Raw genomic sequence first — 12604 nt, 5'->3', positions numbered from 1 at the left:
GGTGAATATATTTCTCTTGGTGAGACCTTTTTGCTCAGTTCAGTGAGCAAGGCTGGTAGAAGACCAGTAAGCATTGCACAGGCTCTGGCTATAGTGGTAAGTAAGAGGGCCAGAACTGGTCCCTTGGCCCATGAACCAGTACCCCGACTAGCCTCATCCGCACCACGGGGGATCTCTGTATGGGGAGCGAAACCTGCTTTAGACTTGTCCGTGTTGTCTTCTGGGAATCACACCTGGCCTGGGCAGTTCCTTGAATCGCACCTGGGATTGTGCTTAGGACCAGTCTCGCAGTCTGGGTGAGCACTAGGCCAGTACTCAAGCTTGTACCCTCATCCTCTTTTATTCAGCAGTAGAGACACAGGTGTACAAGCTGTAGCATCTTGCTAGCAATGCTAGATCCTCAACCACGGACTGCAAGTTAACATGGATAACAGCAGTCGTAAATATTCCTCCCCTCCCCATATCCCTAATGTAAGCGTTACTTACTCTTCCAATGTTACACTGCTGACAAATAAGAGAAGGGGAGGAGGAAGCAGAGCATGGCCGCCTCATGGCTATACCCGAGTAACTCGGGATGGGCATGATGGGCACGACTACTGCAGGAAAAAACATCCCATAGCTTCAGCTTGTCTCAACTGAAAACATGAAGTTGCGGAATGGCACATAAACTTTTTTTAGTGACTCATCTGGCACTTGCCTGGCTGAAGCATCCCTGTTCTGAAACACCTCCTGTGGTTCCCCAAGTTCCTTTTGTGTCCATCACCACCCTCCATGCCGGCTCCTTCCAAGAGCCTGTCCCTTCACTCCCGCTGCTTTGGCCAGGTACTACGCGCTCCTCCAAACCTGTTTTGCCTGGCAGTCCTCTAGCGTGTTGGGGTCTGGCTCCCTGGTGCCAAGTGCTCGTAGTTTGTGCTTTATAACAAAGTCCTGGTCTTTGCTGTCTTGTGGAGGATGCTGCTCGTGCAGCCACCCAAATGTGCAAACATAGTAGGGACCATCTGAGAAAGGCAAGTGGCCAGCACTGCTGTCCGTATGCAGATAAAAGGATGGCTATTTGTGCTGTGAGCTTGTGGAAAATGTGGAAGATGAGAGTCTGCAACTCTTAGATGGAGTGGGGCTGTACCAGCCAGTGATCGCCTCAGTTAGTGTCACACTTTCAGACTCTGCCAACAATGTTTTCATTGATGTCAGCCACTGCAGAGACTGCAAGGCGTCTGTGGGTGAAGGCCAGGCCCTGGTAGCCTGATACACCTGCATGACCCTGGAGAGCCAAAAAGCCCCTAGCTCTTCCCCACTGGTAAAATAATTCACTGAAACCAAAGACCCCACCGCAGAGAGTGGGGTCAACACAGGACCGTGTGGTGGGATGTCCGGGCAGGGGTGGGAAAGGGGTGGGCCTCATCTCAACTACGGCATCAACAGACTTCTGATGCTCCTTGTCTGTGCTCAAAAGATGGCCCTGCAGGCAATGCCCCAACACTCTGCCCTCTGCAGATACACACCTCGCTCTCAGCATCTCTCACACGTACAATCTTGTAAACCTTTGCAATTAAAATGCTTTTACTTTTTTTTTTTTCAAGTTCAAAACCAGGGAGGAATATTACCACAACTGCCTTTGCCCACATACAGATGCATTTATTGGTCTGCCTCAAGCAGCCACTTCTTCTACCAGAGCTGGCATGGCTGTGAGCTTTACCACAGTGTTTAAAGCAAAATCATTTCAGTGTCAGGAAGAAAGGCATGTGGTTGACGATGTCATTACCATTTTCAGCTTTTAAAAAATCCACAAGGTAGTCATTTCAAAAGGAAAGGCACTTTATTATAAAGACATGGTTATAACCTTCATATTTCTGCCAGGCTGTTACGCAGGTATGTGGATATTGACAAACCAACCTTAAGCCAAAAATAAGGGTAGAGATGACCCAAAACTTTCCCAGGCTGTGGCGCATCATTCCTTTGCCTCCCACCATTACTGCTGACCCAGGACTCCATTTTGACAAACAGCAGCGCTCACCCCCGGCTCTGTCAGCTGCTTTTAGGTATTTGTTTATTTAGTCCACACACTTCACTTTTTATGCTTTTTGTATTGCAAGATACAGGAATATATTATTTATGATATCTTAGAAGATCGTGTGCATGACGAGGCAAAGACTGGAAGAAATAAAACTAAAGACTAGAAGGTATAGGCAAAAACTTTAAAATAATTGGAGTGGTACCAATTGCCAGTAAAATGCCTGTTCATTAACTCTGACACTTTGTGCAGATATAAAATAGAAGCTATTTTTATTTGAGAACTAATAATGAATGCTGCCTAAATGAACAACGGAGAATTAAAATGGGAGAACAAATTAAAAAAAATGTAGGAGGAGACATTTGTATCAAGTAGAAGACAATTACAAAGTCTTTCGGAAGACAGACTATTTCTAGGTGCAGTTTGAAGACAAGTGTTAACTGACAGGAAAAAAAATCCCTGCTTGCCAAGGGAAGCATACAGGATTTGGAAATAAAAATTTTTCTTTGTCTAAGATTAACCAAATAAACGAGAATTAAAGGCAGCAATGGTGAGCGCTGACAGGAATGGCTGGAGTTGCATGTGGAAGCAGGAGTGTATGACATTTGGGGTGACACTGTCTGGAAATGGCCCTGGTCCTGCCTTGCACCTCAGAATAATCTAGCTGAGGTTTTACTTTTTAAGACAAAACTATTTTTGAAAAAGACTGGGGTCCTTTTATTGAAAAAAAACCCCCACACAATTGGGGGTTTCTGATAAAGAACCTTTAAGGGGAATTCTTTGAAAAGGGCTCTTCCCACTTCTCAAAATTCACACGAGAACATTGTTGTATTTTTTTCCTTCAGCTCCAATTCTACTAGCGAGGCAGCCACAGAAGATGCATTTCACTTGCTGGCTGGCTCTGAGAGTGCTGCTCCACCATCCCTGGCTGTCCTGATGGGTTGAAGCAAGACTCTACAGCCAATTCTTACCCCAGCCTGATGCTGGAATGGTAGTTAATGGCGGGGGGGGAAGGAGCAGGTTATAGGGACAAAGTAAGGGACAGAGGGCACCCCACCTTACTTCTTGAGACCCCCAGGAGGAACTCCGAAGGAGAATTCCTCCTGGAGGAGCCTGATCCAGCACGACCTTCCATGATGCCTCACAAAACCAGCTATGGCTTGAAGTCCACCTGCTCCCAGAGTTCAGGAGCTGCTGCCCCTTTTCTTCTCAAGAGCTTTCATCAGGTCGGACATGAAATCTGCTTGCCTGCCTCCACCCCCAATGGGAGGTGGCCCAGCTGACCGTGGCTCTCCAGCTTGTCCTGTGTTTTCTAGCCTTGTTGAAGGAAGTGGCACAGGTTTCTTTGTCAGAGGTGGTGGCTTACTGGCAACAGGCAGAGGTGGAGGGGGTAATGGCAGGTCTCCATTACCGCTGCTGGAGGCTGGTGGTGGTGGAGGCACAAAATCAGGAGGAGGTTCGCAGAAATCAGACGGTGGTATTGGAAAATCAATCTTCAGTGCAGGTGGCGGTGCTGGAAAGCTGTCTGGATCTGTTAGGAAAACGCCGCTGTCTCGTTTGACTTTGGAGGGTAGAATTGGTGAAACAGAAATAGCAGATGACCGCCTTTCAGGTGGGGGAGGAGGCTGCAGTGAGTTCCTCTTACTCTGGTATCTCTGTGACCTCATCACTGACTGTGCCAGGCCAGGCACATTGATGTTGTCTGACTTAGCCTTTAATAAGCAGAAGGAATAAAAGGAAAAGACCCAGTCAGTGCACGTGCAAACTAATGCCACTGCCTAAGAACAGTGAAAATATATGAGAAGAGGGGAGTAGACAGGCAGTGAAACGAAGTAGAGTACATTTGGCCTGCAGTGTACAAATAGTATTTTGTTTTCTTTCTGGAGCTGCCCACAGAGCTTTGACAGTGTCAACTCCCTGTTGACAGGATTCATAGTGCTTCTTCAAGTGCTGTCCTCAGAAAATGAGTGCTTTTAAAATTTCAAAGAACTGCTGTAAGACATATAAAGATACTTGCTTGATGTTTCACCCTGCTGTTCATTCCCTGAGAACAGGAAGACTTAAAAAAAGATCTGTGCTGTGTTTTTGCATCCAAAAATACTGAGCAAGATTTGAGAACATAAAAAGCAGATGTAGTTTTGGCTCTCACCCCTGTACTCGTATCTCCATCTCTCATCTAGCTGTGACTGCTGGATCTCTGCGTAAAGCTAAAATAAGGAAGTCACCTATCTCTGCCAAACTCATTAGACACAACAGCAGTGAACCAGGAAGAAGGTGGGGATATTTTAGAGTTTACGTGTCTGGATTCACTGTCTGCAGCGCTCTGCAGCACGGTGTGACATGCACTCACCTGCAGGGTAGTGCGTGGGCCCCCTCTGTGCAGGAGGGAGAGCACTGCAAAGCACTGTGAGGAGAGGCACTTGGGACAGCTGCCCACCACCATTCTGTGCTGTGCACAGCTGGGGAAAGATTTTCCACCCGTGACCTGGCAAGGGCCATGGATAAGCCTGGGGAAGGGTGTCTTTCTTCTGCTGGCTGGGCAAGACACTGGCACATGCCACCTCCGCTTTTGAATTAGCAGTGCGACAAACGGGCCCTTGAAGCTACTAAGTCCTAGCCGTGTTTGTGAGGTCACAAGATGTTGGGGGTTGGAACTAGATGATCTCTGAGGTCCCTTCCAACCCAAACCATTCCATGATTCTATGTTCAAACCCTCTGACAACTTTTTTGAAGGAAAAACAAATCAAAGCATCCTTCATACATGTTAAGAAAAATAAAATGTAGGATAGCAGTTCATTATGGAGATGTTTGACAAAATTTTAGGTGGCTTTTCTTTTAAATGATGTTTTGACACTCTGGAGAGAGATAGATAAATAGATAGATAGAGCCCATTTAGTGATACCTGAATACAACTTGCTCTTCTGTTTGGTTGTTTTTTTTTTTTTTTTAGGTAGCAACTGGTACCTGTTGACAGTTACTACACAAACATGCTATCTATTCTTGTAAACCTGTGAAGTCTGCTCTCCTGAAAAAAAAGCATTGTAACACATTTATTTCTAGTTATGCTAATTGATCAGTTTAGATGCAGCTAGCTTAGTGCTCTAAGTGTAGCACAGTGCACCCTTAAAGACTTCAGCTTGATCCTTTGGTCCCAGGCTCACAGGAGCTGTGAGATGAAGGCAACATGTTTGCTTCTGCTAGAGGAAAGTGCTCTGCAACCCTGCAGTCAGCAGTACTAATTCTGGCATCAGCTAAGTGTAACATGCTTGCCTTCTCCTCCTCTCTGTTCTTGCCTACAGAGATGGAAGTAAACGAGACAGAGGAGGAGGGAACCACTAGCTGAGTTCTGAGAACGTGATCTATTCCAGAGGAAGTGAGGTTCAGAACAGAGAAACAGTTCTTTTTAAAGGAGGAACTCAAAGACAGAAACAAGAAGTGTAGGACACGTAATACAGGTGACAGAAAAATCCCAGGAATTTCATTTGACTCGTCCTGTGCACTTTATGCATGATGGAGGGGTTGAATAATGAACTGCAAACAACTGCAGGGGTTTTTCTGCAGGATGTTTCTGAAGTCCTCATACTGTACCCTACGATATCTTCAGAACCAGAGATGGAGCAAGTAGGCAAAATTTGAAGCTTAACCAAGGGATGCATTTAGAGCCTAATGAAAACATGTAATGTTTTCCCTTACTTTTTCACACTTTGCCCTTTCTTACACACTCATCTTCAGCTGTGCACAGTGTTCCCTGCCAAAAACACTACTGTACCCTTTGTGTTACTAAGGCAAAACCTGTTTTCTGACAGAGACAGAAAATGGCACGAGGTTCAGGCAGCACAGACTCTTTGAGGCTGTCCCAGTAAGCACGCTCCTATTTCTGCTACGTGAACTCATGCTTATTTGTTCTGAAGAATGGAAGTGGCAGGTGGCTCTGCCTTCACCTTGCATTGGTGGCTCCTTGCTTCTGTGCAACGGGCACACTGTTTGCAGTGTGTAAAGCATGAGGAGGGGCAGCAGGAACCAGCCACTTCACTCCGGAGCCAAATCCTTGTCACAACAGTACAGTGGCACTTTGAGGGGGGAAGACAGTGTGTAAAGAAAAACAAACTTGAAGAACTGGTTCACAGGTGACATTTAACTAGTGCACTGCTAGTAACTGCTGACCTGTACCTCTGATGTGTCCACTTTCTTCTGACTCTCTGGAAATTCTGCACTGGAATGACGAACAATTTGGGGAATCTGTCCATTTGACTGAACAGCACCTGTGACAAGGAGAAGAGACAGGGAAGAGAGTGTTACATTTTGTAGTATTAACCAGATCAGGGAATAGCAAACTAAGAAAAAGGCTATAAAAATGTCTTTACAGCTTCCACCAAGGAACCACTCATTACAGTTTTTTATACATAATTCAGTAAAATCCACAAAGATGTCTGTTTTCTACTTCAGGCTTATTTTGTGACTTTTCATATTCAGTTCATTACCTAAGAAAAATAAACAAGATACCTTACACTGAAACTAATACCTGTCTGCATGCCTCCATGGCTGGAGCTGACAATCCCACAGGAAGAGCAAGTGGCAGAATTTTGAAGACATACAACAGAAATTATCAGAATGTGTAAAAGTGTTGACAAATGAAGAGCTTTTTCTTCTGACTATTGTCAACGGTGACTACAGAAGGGGACCATTAAGGCTGACACAGGAATAGAGAAGAGGAGCTGGCTTTGGAAGGGAAGCTAAGCAGAAAAAAAAAAAAGGCATAGTTAAGCTCACCCTCTGGCCTTCTGTTGTTTAAATACCCGTCTGTCTTAACAAAATTTTGAAGTTTGTAGTGTGCTGTAGTATTACTACATTCTCAGTTTTTATTGCATAGGTTTTTTACTTTACTTTAGGCTAAAGATTAAAAATGCCATTGTTTCCTATTAATGAGTCATGAGAGCTGAAAGTCTGAAGTCCTACAGAGGGGCTGATCCATTTTCTTTAGCAAATGAGCTAACAGCTCTGAAACTTCTCCCCCATCTGGAATCACAGAAGATTTGTGAACCTCCTCTATTCTCAGAGTAGTGAAGATCTGTTAGCTGGCTAAGTTAAAGCTCTGCAAAACGTCTGCCCACCATTATTATGTTTGTAAGGGATATGCATAAATAACCCAGTACTGTCAAATGGAGTAAGTCAATGTGAGACCAAAGGACAAATTTGTGGGTTTAATTATGAAAAAATCTCCAGCCCCTGTATAGTCTGATGAGGATTAAATAAACTCTCCAGTTTAGTCTAGGATTTTTGGAAGCTGTACATGTCAAAGTAGTAGATAGTGTTTGGTGCCTTGATACATACATTTGTAAACCTTAATGACTGCCTTGGCTCTATTATAACTTATAGTTCCGAGATCCAGTAAAGTTCTACTCATGTACTTCTTGAATGCTAGTGAACCCTTAGTTGTCTACAATATAAGTCTAAGCACAGCAATGGTTTTAATCTTAACATGTACTTTTCTGATTAGCAAAGAGGTTCCATGAATATGATAAGAAATAGAATAAATTATTTTTATTGCCATGCCTGCAAATCACACAATTGACAGAGAAGTAAGACAAACTCTGCAGTGTACTGAATTTACTAGGGCTAGTTAGGCTTCAAAGGATGACAGAAGATGGTCTGAAGTCCTTGTGTTTTATGCCTGTGCCTGCATGTTGTTCAGCATATTTAATCCAAAGTACCATTTTGATCATTCAAACTACAGTCTGTGTTTGTTGAAGGAGTAACATGGAAGTCAAAAAAGAGATAAAACAAATCTTATGGCTGTAGGTGCACAGTGGGGAGAGGTCTAAACCCCTGGGTTCTGTGGCCATGCCCTCAAGTGTAGCAAGTTACTGTCTCTCCTCATTTCATCTGCTGTCCATAGCAGAGCAGGAGTTTAGGCTTCACACTGCTCAAAGGCATTGCTGCCCTCAATCATGCTGAGATTTAACCCAATGAAAGAGAGCAGAGAGAGATCCAGTCTATACAGTGCAAGATAGAGCGTTATACTTAGCATATGTGATACACCAGGAAGTGGAGACATGGCTAAATGGTTATCTGTTTCTTCTTCTGTTAATGGATTTCATAAACTATGCAAGACTTCAAAGCAATACTTGATATATCAACTCCTGTCACATACCTGCACATATGCTATACACAGTCAGAGAAAGGACCCCCAGTCAATCCAATATGCAAGTTCATGCATTTTATTATCAAGATTTATTTTAAATTTAAATGTTATAGTCATCTTTGCAAGTAAATGTCTCCAAAATTTTACGTTGAATTAGTATTTAAGAAAAAAAAGTAGTCAAAACATAATGCAAAACATAGATACCCAAAATATATAATGCAAAATATTGAGCCTTGTAGTGACATGGAACATCTGAATAAAGCAACATCCTTCATCTTTCAAACATAATGATATTGTGCTGGCACACAACATACACTGTTTTTTTAGTGTCCATAGACATACATAGTGAGGCAAACAACATATGTTATTTTGCCTGAGATGTGCCTGGCACTTGGGACACTCCAGAACCACAGACTACACACAGTCTGGGGTATACGTGAACACTCAAATGCTGGCTACAGCAGCATGACCAGGGAATACAGGCTACACGAGATGCGAGAACAGAAGTTCTGCCTTCCTGAGCATTGCTTTTGGCTGCCACTGAAGTTAAGAGAGTACAGCCCCCTGCTAAGCTCACACAGGACTGTAGTTTTCTATAGCAGATTTTAGCCTATACTGAAATCAGACCATAAAAATGGCTATACAGCCATTTGAAAACAGAACAGAAGAAAACGTGCTTTGTTCCATTTCCAAACCATGAGCCAACAACTGCTCATAGTTAGGCAGTTCAGGTTATAGCATTATAGTCAGGCCCCAGGTTTTATATAGGGCAGAATGATAACTGTAAGACAGCAAAAATCACAGTGACTTGCCTCAATTAGAACGCTAATGATCCTTCAGAGATATTTCCATAGAGACAACATGACTAAAATCTTTCCAGGCTACTTAACCATTTAATGGGACCCATTAGCTAAGATTAACAATATATTTTATGATCACATGCAGTGTTCCTGGATTCTAGTCAGGAGCTGAAGTTATACAGATGTAAAATATATTTTATAAGGCCTTGATCCTGCCCAGTTCCAGTATGGATTGCAGAACTAGCGTGGAGCCCCACTGGCCAGCCACCTCCCCACTGCCATCAACATCAGAACACAAAATGCTCCATGACTGTCCCATCCACCCTCACTAAGGCACCCCCATGCACAACCATCAAAAAATCCCCTGATTTCAAAATAGTCCGTTACTGGGTCTCCCTACCCCAAATGTGCATTTAATACCATGATTAGACTCCAAGGAACAGTAGAAAGACCATCCTCTTCTCACACGTACTGAGAAAAGGCAAACTAAAGCCTTGGGAAGGTGTTCAGAGGATTTTGAGTTGTCTACATGAGAAGTCAGAATATTAACTGCCAACACTGATTTTGACTTTGCCTGTCTTATGAGAGCAAGTACTTGGCCAACATACCCTTCCTAATAAATAAAGTGTATCATAAGCATGTAAACTAAAAACATCCATGCAAGTTATAGCTAGTATCGTGCACTGTTCTATCGTATGATGAAGCTACTGGAAAAGTAGAGAATAACCCAATCCTTTCTTCCTCTGAGTCCTTCTCCTAACACCCACACTGTTATCATGCAAATGACTGAAAGGCTAGGAAAGAAAGTGGCTCACCCTACAATAATCTCTTTCTGAAATGATCATTCTCAGCATATCCTACTCATCCCTTTTACTCATTGGAAGAAAAGCTCCAATACAGGCAGTGTAGAGATGGGCAAACAGAAAAAGATATGGACCATCAGTCCACAAAACATAGAGGGAGGATAAAGGATTTGTATTCAGATGCCAACAGAAAAATACCTTATTAAATTATGCAGATTTAAACTGACCTTTGGTGCGCTTTGTATTCTTCAAGTTCTAACTTTAAAGTGAAAGCTCTGCTGCTAGCTTAGTTATAAATCAGAGCTGCACTGGGCTGTCTAGAACAAGATAGTACCTTGCTGAATCCATGGGATAGTTTTCTGAACAAAGACTATGAGCAACACTATGTGATGATGACAGAAGAGGGCAATAAATGTGATTTCAACTGCTGTGACAGCATCGGTACCTGCTGGTAAGGATCCGGCAGGGGCAGCTGGTTCCACCGTCCCTTGATTTGCCCACCGAGAGGACAAGCCAGCTTTCTTCACTGCACATTTGTAATTATCATATAGCGTCTTGCCATACTGAAAAAAAAATTCGAAACAATACAATAAGCATGGTATTAAGCTTGAAATAGGCCAAGCATTCATTGTGCTCTTGGACAACTTTTCTGACCCTGTTCCTTCCTACCCAGTGTTGTTAAAAAGTAGCTTTCTACAAGTGCTGTGCCTAGTTCTGTACAGGGCCAGGTGGAAAGCATCTCCGTAATAGCACAATAAAACATGATTCCCTGTGACCAAACACAGTCCTATTGATATCATTCTCACATTTTATGTTCGTTTCAGTATCTGTAAACATCTTGAAATTTGGCTTTAAAACCAACTGTTCACAATAAATATCTTTTTCCAATGCTTTCCAAGTATTACATCTTCAGAATGGATACTTGAGACACTGAATCTTGGGCTCTAGAGCAAAGAGCTCTGTCAGTGTAAGACACAAAATAATTTGATGTTCACCCCACACCTTTGTTGGATGTCACCCTGCAGAACTGGCAGAAAAGAATATACACCTAACAGGAGCGGGTCTGTATAGCCAGGTACAGCCAGTATACTGGGCTATGTATAAATCCATCTCCCTTAATACTTTGCACAAACCAAAATGGTCTGTGAATCCAGACCTCTTTGAAGAGGGTGAGGCAGACAATTTGGCCAGAACTGTCTGAAAAATGTCACAGCTGGACTGATCAGAGCTTGCACATCTTTAGCCATACCATACTATCATTGTGCCAGGTAACTGTGGAGTGAGTTTTACAAGTACATGAGTTTTTTAGCTACAGAGTTCACCCTCATGTTAATGAGAAAAACACACTGATAACTAGGGTACAGGAACATACAGCAAATTCACCCTGGTCATGCCCTTCTGCTTACTCTTTCTATGGTAAAATTAGCATGAATGTCCATTCTTGTCACAGTATTTCCAATTGAGGTGATGACAGTCAGCAACCTGAGGAAGACAGGATTTTACAGAAAACATACTTAACTAAATTTAATTTTAATCTCACCTTGGCAATTCTTATTCCTGTTACCCACTGATGCAGGGTTGCTTGATCATCGCAGCATAAGTACTTGATATATTGTGACTCCTTTTGAATCTGGGGGTGCTGAAAGATAGTGATGCATAAAGTAAGACAAACACAGAAACCCAGTCACTATACGAAAGTGTGAAGGCATTGCACAGTGACCTTGGTGAGAACACTGCCTATAGGCACCATGTTAACTTGAAGATGATTTGGAAAAAAAAAAAGCAGCAGCAAAAACAGAATATGAGAAAATATAAAAAATATGGTGATTATGAACTATACATGAGTTGCCACTGGCAGCATTTGCTTGAAATAATTTTAATGCATTGTAATATGAATTCAAGGGCTACAGAAATCTAATAGTGATCTAGAGTTCAGTGAAGTCTACAAATGCCATGGTTCAAGGTCCAACACTCAATGTATAAACACTGGAAGGAAGTCTGTTTCTCATTGTGGTTTGTCATCTGTAAGGTATCCAGACTGAACACTGAACTTAATTAGTTTTCAAAGAGTATGTTAAATTTGTTTAAGCATAAACTGTCAGCTGAAACAGATTTTTCCTTCTAACTGACTGCCTTTCTTTGGGCCTAGTTCTAGCTTTCTTCCTATACTTTTTCATTCTGCTTTACTCTTGCTGTTGTTTGCCAACAGTTTTCTAATACTGCCATATATTCTAGATAAAGGTCATTCAAAATGCAACGCCATCAGAAGTAATCTTTTTAATTTGTTTATATCAGAAACCTTTATAATTTTTACGCCTTTTTTGTTCTTTTGGATACGATTTAGGACCTCTTCCCCCTCCTGATCAATAGTGGTATGTGGTGACATATCATTGCAACTCAAAGACCACCAAAATGCCAGGCTGCTTACTTGCCTGAGACTGAACATCCTCTCTAAGACTCTGTAGGAATTTGGTTCCCCTGCTGCAGCAGAGAAGGCTGTAAGTCTTTAATAGCTTGGATGGAATAATATACTACCATCTCTTGATACGCAAGGACAAGAATGAAACCAAAGGAAAAGGCTTCACTATCCCTCATTTATGTGTTCATTTCTATTTATGTTCTTATAAATTATAGGTCCGCAGTTAGTGAAATCTTGTGAACGCACAAAAGAGCAGCTGACTATGCCCCAAGGATTCACTACTGTCAAACCACTTTCTTTTCAGCCTGGGCAGTTGAAAATTCAAAGCATACCTCCACCTAGCAGCAAGGACCCTGGTTTTTTACATATCATTAAGCCCCCCAAGCACAGCAGCACTGGACTTGGGGAACTCAGCAGGATCCCTCGCAG

The 12604-nt window shown here is 42.6% G+C and overlaps 1 protein-coding gene across 5 annotated transcripts in view; it reads right to left on the bottom strand.

The window, feature by feature from the left end:
- Positions 1-1797: 1797 nt before the first annotated feature.
- Positions 1798-12604, bottom strand: part of APBB1IP (amyloid beta precursor protein binding family B member 1 interacting protein) — a 70256-nt gene continuing 59449 nt past the window's right edge. For 3 of the 5 annotated variants that reach the window (XM_054816991.1, XM_054816989.1, XM_054816993.1), the window contains exons 11-14: positions 11297-11395; positions 10202-10319; positions 6176-6273; positions 1798-3723 (exon numbers count right to left, since the gene is read on the bottom strand). In XM_054816991.1, coding sequence (XP_054672966.1) covers positions 3196-3723; positions 6176-6273; positions 10202-10319; positions 11297-11395 — 843 coding nt within the window. In that variant the 3' untranslated portion in view covers positions 1798-3195. The remainder of the gene's footprint in view (positions 3724-6175; positions 6274-10201; positions 10320-11296; positions 11396-12604) is intronic. The other 2 variants (XM_054816994.1, XM_054816990.1) reach the window with 1 other exon arrangement.

Source organism: Grus americana, chromosome 2 (assembly GCF_028858705.1).
Source record: "Grus americana isolate bGruAme1 chromosome 2, bGruAme1.mat, whole genome shotgun sequence".
In the NCBI taxonomy this organism is placed as follows: domain Eukaryota; kingdom Metazoa; phylum Chordata; class Aves; order Gruiformes; family Gruidae; genus Grus; species Grus americana.
This window is presented reverse-complemented; position numbering and strand designations above follow the sequence as displayed.